The sequence below is a fragment of the Brassica oleracea genome, chromosome C3 (assembly GCF_000695525.1).
Source record: "Brassica oleracea var. oleracea cultivar TO1000 chromosome C3, BOL, whole genome shotgun sequence".
NCBI classification, from domain to species: Eukaryota; Viridiplantae; Streptophyta; class Magnoliopsida; order Brassicales; family Brassicaceae; genus Brassica; species Brassica oleracea.
Genome location: NC_027750.1, coordinates 31,237,301 through 31,249,877, shown reverse-complemented (window position 1 = coordinate 31,249,877; position 12,577 = coordinate 31,237,301). Strand labels below are relative to the sequence as shown.

Sequence of the window (12,577 nt, the reverse complement as noted above, 5' to 3'; positions counted from 1 at the left end):
TCATTGTTCGAAACAGTTTATTAACTAGAATTTCATATTGTCTTTCCGAGTAATTATGGTTTGCAACAAGAACTTCATTACCATCAAACGAGAACGTCAACAATTGAATTTATTACCGTTGTCACCATCTGTTTTTAGATTTGTCAATTACATTTAAATAGTTCAATTGAACCGAAACTTCTATCTTTCCAAATCCGTTAGAAAAAATCCAAAAAAAATCAATCAAGGTTTTTTCGAAATTTAAAATAAATTGACAATTAAATAAATTAAAAGAATTGAAGCAAAAAAAATCAACCGACCAATGTAGGATTATAGAAACAAAAAAAGAAAAAATCAACTGCCATCAGTTTGAAGCAACAAATTTATTTTCCTTTTTCCTTTCTTGACGGTAAAAATTTTAGTCTAAAAATTCGGTATATGGTCAGGTTCAAAAAAATTAGACTAGAATATCTTTGCGAACTCCTAGTTTATACGAATTTCCAGAGGTAGAACGACTTACTCTAGCCTACGAGTCATGGACTCATGGCGACCAAAAACGGCTTAACCAATAAAACCTGATGATACTGACCCATTTCAAAAGTTAGCCTCAAGAAAACAAAAAAAAAGAGTTTTTCAAATATGACCTAAAATTTTAAGTCAACCATAAAATTAACTCATGATTTTTTTGAAACATTTTTTTTCTCTATTCATCCTAGAAGTTCGAGTTATTCACGAAAATGCCATTATATTTTTTTTTCTTTTTTTGAAATTGATTTTTTTACCTTATCATCCTCATCTTCACCAATTATTTACAATATTTCCATTGTCATAAATACACTAACCACCATGAACAACCAATTTAAAGCTCTTAGTGCACCTAAGTTTCGATTTTTGCTCTTCATATCTCATTACTTATGCACACAAATCACATTTCTTTCACTCTCTCTTCAAATCCATCAAAAAACAAGATTTTGATTCCAAGCTTTGTAAGGTTCATAGAGACATTGAAGCTCATGAATCGTGGTCATTAACGACTTGGTAGCTTTTGTAGTGAAGTTCTCGGTGCTTGGAGAAGCTAAGCAAGTAATCTCACAGGTTCAAGGTATGAAATCATTTTTTCTCAGATCTATTCTTGAAGACTCTCAGAAGACTTTGCTAGATGTGTTCTAACTTTCCTTTATTAAAAAAACCGAAAATTTTTCTCAGATAAATAGGTTAGTTTTGCAATTGACCGAGGTTTGTCAGAAATTTGACTTTTTATAGAAGACTTCTCGGGAAAAACTTCTAGAGAAGTCTTCTCTGGAAAAGTCAAACATTGTCAAGTGCAAAAGTATCTCAGGTAGACTTTTTGCAACATTGAAAAGACTTTCAGAAGACTTCTATAATAGTCTTTCCGAGAAGACTTCCCGAGAAGTCTTCTATAAAAAGTCAAGTTTCTGACAAACTTCGATCAATTGCAAAACTAACATGTTTATCCGAGAAGACTTCTCGAGAAGACTTCTCTGGCATTTTCGAGAATTTTTAAAATTCAAAATTAAGTCAATATTTACAAAGGAAGACTTCCCAAGATGTCTTCGGTAGAGTAAACTTCTTAAGAAATCTTCCTTCGTAAATTTGCAATTGCAAAAAATGACTTAAATAGAAGACTCTACGTCTTAGGAAGTCTTCTACGTCAATGTTAAATAAACTTTCATTTTCTCTACAATTAAAATGATTTCTTAGTAATTTCTTATTAATTCATGTGTATTAGTTAATATTGGGACTCATTGATGAAATTCATAACTTATTTGGTGATAATTATGAGATTTCAAATATTTATGTTTACTAATGTTTCTAGCTAATACGAGAAGATTTCTGGAGAAGTCTTCTACGTTACATTTTCAAGAGTGTTAAGTAATTTCAAGGTATGTTTTTATCTTTCAAAAGTGTTAAGTAACTTCAAGAATATCAAGTCATGTGGTTTAATGTGTCTTTTTAGATTGTAAGGTATAATTTTTAACTTAAATGAGATTTAAAATTTCAACTTTCACTTAAAATTCAAGTTTGATCTTTTGTGAATTTGACTAAGTTTTCTTGTGAAGCCTTCTCTCTAGTTTTAGTAAATTTGACTAAGTTTTTGTGTTGTTGTGTTTTGTTATGAGTGATTAGCATTGTTAAAAAAAATTATTGGTATGTTGTATCAATAACTTCAATAATGTTAAATACTTTTGGAAAAACATGAACGTATATACCAAATTTTTTTGATTAACATCTCTTCAAGTTTACAAAAAAATTCACAACTAAAATAGTACACATACAAATCATAAAACATGCCACAAACAAAACTATTACACATGGAGCTAGATATCATTTCTCAACATAGATAAGCTTGGACTCCACTTGACATCATTCTTTTGTACCACTTTGGGCAGAAGACTTCCCGAAGACTTCGTGGGAAGTTTTCTAGCATAAAATACATTAGAAAACTTCTCAAGAAGTCTTCCAAGAGTCTTCCGAGAGTCTTCCAAGAGTCTTCCGAAAATCTTCCAAGAGTTTTCTGTGAAGTCTTCCAAAGTCTGACTCAGATCTGAAAAAAATCTTCATATTCAAAAGTATTCAAATGACTTCGAAACATAGAAAACTTCAAAAATAAAATCTTTATGCTTAAATAGTCAACAAAACAATCAAATTAAGTTGAATCTATAACTTTTTATAATCTAATATATAAAACACACAAAATACATATCCAAAATTTGTACCACTTTGGGCAGAAGACTTCAGAAAACTTTGTGGGAAGTCTTGTAGCATAAAATGCATTAGAAGACTTGCCTAATTAAAGTCTTCCGAGAGTCTTCTGAGAAGTCTTTCAAAGTTTGTCTCATATCTGAAAAACCTGCAAATTCAAAAACATTCAAATGACTTCAAAACAGAGAAAAACTTCAAAAATATAATTTTATGCTTAAATAAAAACAAAGCAGTCACATTAAGATGAATCTATAGCATTTTAGAATCTAATAAATAAAACACACAATAATACATATCCAAAATTTATAGATCTACCTTTGAAGAAGTGAAAGGTGAGAACCATGTAATAAAAAACCTGCAAAAAGAAGATAAATTAGTGAGAAAACATAAAAAAAAATGAGTAATGGATTTAAAGTTTGGTGTTCTGATATTCAAAGAGTTTAGAGAGAGGTTGGAGAGTTTTAGATTAAAAAACATTACATTTTTGTTGCAGCTATTTGAGAGGAAAAAAGAGAATGTGTAAATTTACTTATATATGGAGACAAAAATTTCAATTAGGTTAAATATTTTTGATACAGAAGACTTCTTGGGAAAGACTAGAAGACTTCCCAGGAAGTCTTCTAGACCCAAAAATCAAATACATGAAAAGAATTCTAGAAGATTTCGCTTTAGGCGGGAAACCTAAATTTTACTAAAATTTAGGTGGGAATATGTCAGAAGAAGTATTATTGGGAAGACTTACAGAAGTTTCCAAACCATAACCTAATCAAATAACTAACTAAATAGCAAAAAACAATTCATTAAACTTAAAATCTACTTATAAAGCGTTTAATATACACAAAACTAAACACATGTAAGTTAATTTTTTTTTTTAAAAAGTTAAGATTCTAAAAGGGCAAATGTCCAAAATAGCACCTTTCTAAGTTTATATCACAAAAATAACATTCAAAAACTAAAATGACCAAAATAGCACATTTCTAAGTTTATATCTTATCCCCAAAACCTCATTTCTCAATTCTAAACCCTAAACCCTAAATTCTAAACCCTAAACCCTAAACCCTAAACCCTAAACCCTAAACTCTAAACCCTAAACCCTAAACCCTAAATCCTAAACCCCACCCTTTAACTCTAAACCCTAAGTTTGTGACTTTTGATAAAACATTAAGTGCTATTTTTGTGACTTTTGACTTTGAGTGCTAGTTTGGGAACAAAAACTTGATTTAGTGCTATTTTTGTCTTTTTCTCATTCTAAAATCTAACCCTAAATACAAAAAAATACTATAACAAATGTTACTAAACCCTAAATCAAAGTCTTCTCTGAGCCTTCCAGACCCTATAATCAAATAACTAAGCAAAAACACTTCCTTAAACTTAAAAGAAACTTAGAAAGTGTTTAAATCAAGTAATTAGATAGTCACTAAACACATATATGTCAAACTAAAAAAAAAAGATAAGATTTCAAAATATAACCCTAAAAATACCAACTATACTATAACATATGTTACGAGACCCTAAACTGAAGGCTATCATGATTCAATCTACATTCACTCATCTATGTTAAAAATAATTCAATTTTAGTAAAACTAAATTTTCATCATTTAGAAATGTTTATTAATACATGATTTTGTTTTTTTCTCTTTAGAAAATAATAGAAGACTTCTCGAAGACTTCGGTTTAGGCAGGAAACCTAAATTCTTCTAAAATTTAGGCGGAAACCCTAAATTCTAATAAAATTTAGGTGGGATATGTCAGAAGACTTCTTGGGAAGTCTTCTGTGAGTCTTCCAAACCTTATAATCAAATAACTAAACAAAAAAAACACTTCTTTAAACTTTTAAGATACTTAGAAAGTGTTTAAATCAAGTTATTATATAGTCACTCGACACATATAGGTCATTTTTTTTAAAAAAAATAAGATTTTCAAAATCTAACCCTAAATATACCACCAATATTATAACATATGTTACCAAATCCTAAACCAAAGTTATCGTGAGTTAATCTACTTTCACTCATCTATGTTGAAAATAATTTAATTTTAGTAAAACTAAATTTACATCATTTAGAAATTTTTATTATTACATGATTTCAATATTTTTCCTATCAAAATATTTTTTAAAAAATTAAATTATTTTAAAGATCTACTGAACGAGAAGATCTCTACTGCTGCTTGATCTCTCATTCAACAAAGAGTTATTTCTTCACTAGTATTTTTTAAGTGCTGCACATATTTAATAGAAGTTGGGTGAAAGTTCCCATTTGGAAGATAAGTTGATATGATGCATTTGAGCTTTATGTATTGGCAGTTCTATGGAAATTTTCTTGATGAAAATCGGTTTTGTAATGTAAATGAAAGCTTTTGATAATGGCGTATAAAACTCAGCGGCGGCACTAAAAACAAAAGTTTACCGGCATCATTTTAATTATTACTAGATCTTGTCGGGTATTTGCTTTAATTTGTAAAAACATTATAAATTTATAACTAATTGGTAATTGTTGGATTTTAAAAATTATGGTCCTGTTATATATTATTGTTTGACTATTATTGTATTCGTAATACGAATAAAAGAATACTAATACATTCATATTTTTTTTTTGTTTCATTGTTTATTTGATATTGTAACCTAAATATTATAGCTATTTCTAGTATTGTATATCTAATTCTATTTTGGTGGCCCATAAAAAAAATTAGAAAGAAGGTTTACTCAATCTATTAGTTCCTTTGTATTGTATTTTTATATATATTGAAAACAATTTTATAACGGTTATTGTAAAATACATTAGTAAAAATCAATTTTTGAATACATATATATTTTTGAATCAATTTTTCTTGTAAATTTTGTTTAACGATTAATTTAGACAAAATGTGTTTTTAGTTAATTAGATTGGACCAGTTGCACAAATAAAATAATTAGATTGAGTCATTTTTGTATATTTTAAATCTGGTCCAAACAAATAATTTATAAAAATATAATGGACTTCAATTTTTTTAATAACATAAGCCCATTATTATTTTTAATATATTGTTATCCATATTTTCAAACAACATTATATTTATTTTTAATTATGTTATTCTTGTTTCCAAACATTCCCAAATGTACTTCTACTTTAATAAGATAGAAGATATAATATTGCAAAAATAAGCTATAATTTATTTTTTCATGTCACTATTAAATATCATATATGTGTCATCATATAATTAATCGTGTTTTTTACCTACCATAGTATTTTATACGTACCATCATATAAATAATCATATATATTATATTTTTAAAACTTAATATGAAATATAAAAATCATAATTTACGTTGGTGTTTGAAATTTCTTTGAATTGTATTTTTCTTAAATATATTTAAAACATTTTTATAATGGTTATAAAAAACATTTTAGTAAAATCAGTTTTTGAATATGTGTATATTTTTGAATCAATTTTTGATATAAATAAATTTTAAATTAATATTTTGATTTGAAATATGTATGTAAAATTTAAATTTTGTTTTATGATTATTATAGACAAAGATGTTTTTAGGTAATTAGATTGGGCCATCAATTTTCGTGTATTTTAAAGCTGGCCCATATATATAGTTTTCATAATATAATGAGTTTTCAATTTTTTTTACAACATAAGCCCATTATTTTTTTCCTTTAATATATTGTTATCCATGTTTCCAAACAACACTATATTTTTTTAATTGTTATCTATGTTGCCAAACAAAAGATTAAATTAGTTCTACTTTAATAAGATTCCTCACCATCTTTACATAGCACGTTTTTCACATATCTTCTTTTCTTTATTGTATTATACTTGTTTAAAAAAAAGTGATTGGACAATATAAATTACACTTATTTTAAATCAAATCTTTTTGCGGTAAAGGGAGCTGTATGAGTATCGTCACCTGGCTTTGAGTGTGGCCACCCATATCGCTTTTAAGTGATAAGAAAACATAGATTTTATGTGCTTGGTGGTGATTAGTAATTGGGCCTAGAAAGTCTTTAGAATCACACCACAGTTATAAAAAATAAAGTGAAATTTTATATATCATCATCTGTATAGATCTTGTGGATTTTTTTCCTAATATAAGAGAAATGGGTATACAAATAGTCAAAAGTTATAAAATTATTTCATGACCACGTACAATGGTTTCAATACCTATTTCATTATCAACACTGTGTTTTCACTTTTTAACATTCTACATCATCTTCCATTTCTTCCACCTCATTTATTCAACACCTACTTCATCTTAACTCTTTACAATGGTTTGTTTTACAAATTTCGACACCATATCCCCATTATCTTTAATTTATATATTTATCTTTTACAACATAATAATTACATATTAATAATTTGATTGTAATTATCTTCAAAACGAAAATAAGATATAAAGATTATTATTGGGATCCATTTAACAAAATAGGTTTAAAACACTAAAATAGTTGATTATAATGAAAATGACATTTTTCTGTATTCAAATAAAATGAGAGTAGTTTCTATTTATAGATAAATTTTTTTTTGAATTTTGATACAATTTTGATATTTTTTTCAAAAGTTTATTTTATAATAAATGCTTTCAAATTATTGAGTGAGAATAAAAAACAAAAAAAATCTGCACAATTAATGAGATTTTTTTGTCCAATCTGAAGCGACATGTGGCAGCACTGTGCCACAAAAAAAATTTAATAGTTGAAACTTTATAACAGTTGTTGAATTAGATACAATATTTCAACACTTTCACTGGAGGAGTTTAAACACTTGAAACTCACTTTCAACAGTCTCATTGTACATAGTCTAATAAAAGGTGTGAAAATTAAAATCCCAAGGACCAATCAGTCCTAAGTGTCGTCATACCATTCGTTAGTCAGATCAAAAGATAAAATCTCCACGTCACCAGCTGCATGCCCTCGTCGTGTCTCCCTTCACTCAACAAAACGTATCCTTCAATTTTCACCAACGTCGCCTAAAATCTCTGAAACACACACAAAATAACACACAGAGAGACAGAGAGAGATTTGGTTATCAGATCAAACCAAAAATGGGGAAGAGAAGAGGCGTCTCCGCGGTGAACGTGGTTTTCGGGTGGCTGAGAAAGCAATCCAAGAAGGTTAAGATAGCTTTAGGGGTCATCCTCTCTCTGCTTCTCATCGTGTTTCTTAAATTCACCGTTAAGAATTACAATCACTTCTTTATCGCCTCCGAGCTCATCCATGCAGCCGGAATCATAATCCTCATCTACAAACTCACCCGACAAAAGACATGCTCCGGTAATAATCATGCTTACGTTACATAATAAGCGCTGACTTATTAATACAAGTGTATATTTGTTTTTTTTTTATGTTTTGTAATAATATAATAAGCTCTAAACTTTGGCTTGTCTGATGAAAATGTGAAATGCATGGTGTAAATTATTAGGTCTTTCTTTAAAGTCTCAAGAAGTGACAGCAGTGTTTCTTGCTGTGAGACTGATCTGCAGCATAAACATGGAAGGTGACATCCATACAGTACTCGATTTCGCCACTTTGGTTTCGACGCTGTGGGTCATTTATATGATTCGGTTCACGCTGAAAGCATCTTATATAAAGACTCTTGACACCGGCCACAATTACCATGTGGTAAATATGGTTTTGGATTTAAAGAATGTGATAATTTGTTCCTTCTGTCAAGATGATTAAGTAACATGTTTTTTTTAATCCATCAGCTTGTTCCATCTGCTATTCTTGCGTTGATTATCCACCCGAAAATGAGTTATAACTACATACACAGTGTCATGTGGGCTTTTTGCGTTTACGCTGAATCTGTCTCTGTTCTGCCTCAGCTTCGATTAATGCAGAATGCCCAAGTAAGCCACTACATTTCAATGTTAGCTAATGTAGACGTTTTTGGTGACATATCTACAGAATTTCAGGATTAATTTAGCCTTAACTCCATGATTAACCCAATCATCTATAAAATAACAAGTGTAGCATTTTTTCTCTAACAAAAATTGCAGATCATAGAGCCTTTCACAGCTCATTACGTGTTTGCACTGGGAATCGCTAGATTCTTAGCGTGCGCTCATTGGCTTATCCAGGTAAAGTAGTAAGATTCTTCCATAATTACTAAGCTTCAAGAGACTAATGAGTCTGAAAGTGGATAGGTCTTTGAGACGCGTGGACGATACCTATGGCTGATCGGCGCTGGTTACTTTTGGTTCCCGGTGGCTCTAGTAGCCGAGCTCATTCAAACCTTCATCCTTGCCGACTTCTGCTACTACTATGTGAAAAGGTAATCGCAGACTTTGAGAACCCGAGGCAGAAAAGATTTGAATATGTTTGTAACGATTTGGGACTTGGCAATGGTGTTGATGTGTTTTATTATATCTTACAGTGTTATGGAGGGTCAGCTCGTACTGAAGATGCCGGTTTAGATCGGCGTATATGAATACATTTTGTTTTTTATTTTCGTCAAAGTAGAATGATAAAAACAATCTTGACATGTTTCTTTCTGCCTTTTCCTGCTTTCTTATCTAAGAATGATTAGAGAAGTTTAAGGAGTATCAATATAGCCAAGAATAGTCTTGTTTTCATTTAACAATTAAGACTATTTATATTGTGTGGCGAGCCGAAGATGAGTTCAGATCGTTCGTTAACCACCAGAATCGTTTTTAAGCACCCTTTTTATTCATCATTTTTGTCCGATGTTTAGAATTACAACCATTCCTGTTTGATATTAATATTAAAAGTTTGATTATAGGTTGCCGTAGAATTACAGCTCTGAACAAAATACAATTATTCTAATTCCCCTCAAAAATATATAAATAAACAGACAGAACAAACTAAGTTACAAATATCGTAGAAAAAAATAAAATTCATAGTTCAGAGGCCGAAATTGCAAGCCTGGACAAACTCCAAGTCGTAGTCAACGTGTTTGGTCCAAAGCGGCCTAAACTGGTTCATGGCAATGTCCAGCCACGGCTTCATATTACCGTTGAAGTGTACCACCGCAGCGTTACGGATCTCATCCATACTAATGCTCGGATTATAACCCAACCCAAGCACATGCCACGATTTGTCCAGCGGCTTTGTGGTCGAGTAAAACGTGATCAAACCCGGTGGCAACGTCCCCAGCTTCCACAGAGCCCTGTTCTCGTTCTGCAGAGTTCACACAAAACAAAAGTCAATATACACATTCTTCTCAAAACGGTAGAAAACATTATCACAACAAAAGGTTTACCAAATTTTGCCAGTAGTGATACTCTTCAGTGCACTTCTCTCTTCTCCAAGCATCGAGATCAAAGAAGTTCATCCCATAAGCCCACGCGCACGCTTTGGGATTAAACTTCTCTTTGATCAAAGGATGCGAGAAGTTCATGTACTGAGCATACCGATGGAACGAACCGAAACAAGTCTCTACAGCTCCATTCACTTTCCCATCCATATCAATCTCCCAAAGCCCCGTTAAATCCTTCTGCACAACCACATCGTCGTCCAAGAAGAGTATCCTATGCAGCTTCGGGTACATCTCAGGCAAATAAAACCTCAAGTGGTTCAATATCGACAGATACTTGGGGTTCCTAAACTTCATATTGGTAGTATCCTTGGTCGCGTTCTCGAGCTTATTCTCGAAATAGAACTTCTGGAGATTCGAAGACTCCAACTGCTTCAGCACGGGAACATACGAAGAGTTTAAAAACGTGTAGTCCTCCACAGCTTTCACCTCCACGTGCGCTCCTTTATACTCCTTGAGCTTGAACATAACCTGCATCGCCCCGAGGTTCATCTTATCAGTCACCACGTGGAACACGTGCTTCCACGGCTCCTTCGCGTTCTTCACAGCGGAGTTCACCACCACCGAGGCTGCGATCACGTTATCCGAAAAGATCGCGTAATGGTAAAGACTCGGATCCTCTAGCTCCGCCGGTTTATCTTTCCCTTCATCGGTGTACTTCTCCGGATGAGCGATCCTCTCTTCCATCAGCCTCATCGCGAGGCAATGCAATCCTTTCGGGATCGATTTCGCGGCGATCAAGCTCGAGAACGCGCCTTGCTTCTTGGCGTTGGTCAGCTGCTCGTTGACGGCGAAGATCGTGTCCTTGAGCTTCTGGATCTTGAGCTGGTTGTCGAACGACTCCTTGGCTTCGGCGATCACCTGGCGAGTCATCTTGATCCGTTCCTTGACCTCTTTCTCGAACTGACGAAGCGTGGATTCGTCGATGGAGGAGGATCCGTCGGAGTCGTGGAGAGCTCGGTAGGAAGGTTTGTTGATCAGATCTGTGTAGTTTCTCGAGAGATCTGCGAAGATTCTCACGAGCTTCGAGTTCTCGAGCTTGAGCTTCCGAGCGTACGAGGCGTAGGCTAGGGCTAACGATCGGTGGTCGTCGGCTTGTTTCCGGATCTGGAGGAGGCGCGGCTTGAGCGGATCCGGTTTGATATCCAACATGGATCTTCTGATGGATCCGACTCCCTAAAATTCCACAAAAATGTCACAAATCGGAGATTGAATCGGAGAGATTGGTGGAAGAGAACTTACGGGAAGGAGGAGATCAGGTGAATCGTTATTAGACTCGGAAGCGAAGAGGAAGGAGAGAGCGAAGAGGGAGAGTGCGATAGTGGCGACGAAACCTGTGAGTCTGATTCTAATCGCCGGAGATCCGACGCCGCGTAAGAGTCGGTGGTGATTAGCCATTTTGCGCGAGTGCACTTGTGTCTTGCTTACTTTACAGTTCCATTCGATTGTACTAGCTATTAATGGAGTGACTGGATCGTGTACGCGGCCGAATATCGCAAATGATTGTTTAGGAGAGTAACAATAATGTCGGTAACCATTTTTCAAAATTTTAATGTTGAATTAATATGATCAGTCAAATCAAATGAGTTTCGATAGAAAATTTTACTTCATTTACATTGCCACTTGACAGTGGGTCAGTGGCAGCTAGTGTTTTTTTTTCTTTTTTTTTTTGTCAACTGGCAGCTAGTGTTTATATACCAGATCTGAAATTTGATTAAAAGAATATGTAAACTTTTATATAAGAAATATACCTAAACTGATGCATATATGAAACTTTTATCCCGGTTAAAATTATTTTCAACGACGTTTAATTTTACCCTCCAAAATAGAGTTTGCGATAAGATTTATCCAATTTTACTACTATTTATATTTTATAATAGAATAAAAATAGAGAAATTCTCGAAGATAATTTTTTTAATTTATTTCACAAAAATAACTTTCAAAAAATAAAATGACCAAATAAATTTTATTAAAGGTAAATATATATTTATACCATATGATTAATTAATATAGACTTATTGTTTAGAGTTAAATAATAGGGTTTTGAGGTGAAATTTCAAATTTTTAAAAAATAAATATTAAAATTTCAAAATAAAAAATATTATTTTTGTCATTTTTTCTTTTGAAGGTCATTTTGATGACAAAAAATTAAAAATAACATATTTAAGAGAGTTACCAAAAAATAAGATATAATTACTAAAAATGAAATTAGACGAAGCGAAACTCATCCCCTAGTTATTATTAATGAAGTGATTTGCATAGGTGTCATCACCACATTCAATTTCAACAAAAATGATGACATGTCTTTGGCAAATGATGACATGGTCTCTCAAAAATGATGACATGTACTATTTTCCTTTATAAAAATTTATATTTTTAAGAAATGTTCTTTTATTATAGTAATAACTATTAACTCATATATTATCATAAATATAATTATTTTAGGTATTTATTTTGGCAATACTACTTAAATATAGTGATAATTAATAAATCATATCCCCTAGATATTATTTGTGAATTGATTTTGCCACATGTCATCTCTACAACCATTTTCACCAAAAAAATGACATGACATACTAAAATTGATGACATGGCATATCGTTAAAAGTGACATGAA

At 31.9% G+C, this 12,577-nt stretch overlaps 2 protein-coding genes across 2 annotated transcripts; one reads left to right on the top strand and one right to left on the bottom strand.

Moving 5' to 3' along the window:
- The first annotated feature begins 7,518 nt into the window (after window positions 1-7,518).
- Window positions 7,519-9,331, top strand: LOC106335503 (putative ER lumen protein-retaining receptor C28H8.4). The gene is made up of 6 exons (XM_013774040.1): window positions 7,519-7,958; window positions 8,107-8,306; window positions 8,393-8,533; window positions 8,684-8,764; window positions 8,831-8,958; window positions 9,061-9,331. Exons 1-6 carry the CDS (start codon window positions 7,730-7,732, stop codon window positions 9,098-9,100), a joined length of 819 nt encoding a protein of 272 aa, XP_013629494.1. The 5' UTR covers window positions 7,519-7,729; the 3' UTR covers window positions 9,101-9,331.
- Window positions 9,332-9,373: 42 nt separating this feature from the next.
- LOC106335502 (galacturonosyltransferase 8) lies at window positions 9,374-11,498 on the bottom strand. Its single transcript, XM_013774039.1, has 3 exons — window positions 11,203-11,498; window positions 9,907-11,136; window positions 9,374-9,824 (listed from the first exon to the last, which is right to left on the bottom strand). The coding sequence occupies exons 1-3, from the start codon at window positions 11,356-11,358 to the stop codon at window positions 9,549-9,551; spliced, it is 1,662 nt and encodes a 553-aa protein (XP_013629493.1). The 5' UTR covers window positions 11,359-11,498; the 3' UTR covers window positions 9,374-9,548.
- Between the last annotated feature and the right edge of the window lie 1,079 nt (window positions 11,499-12,577).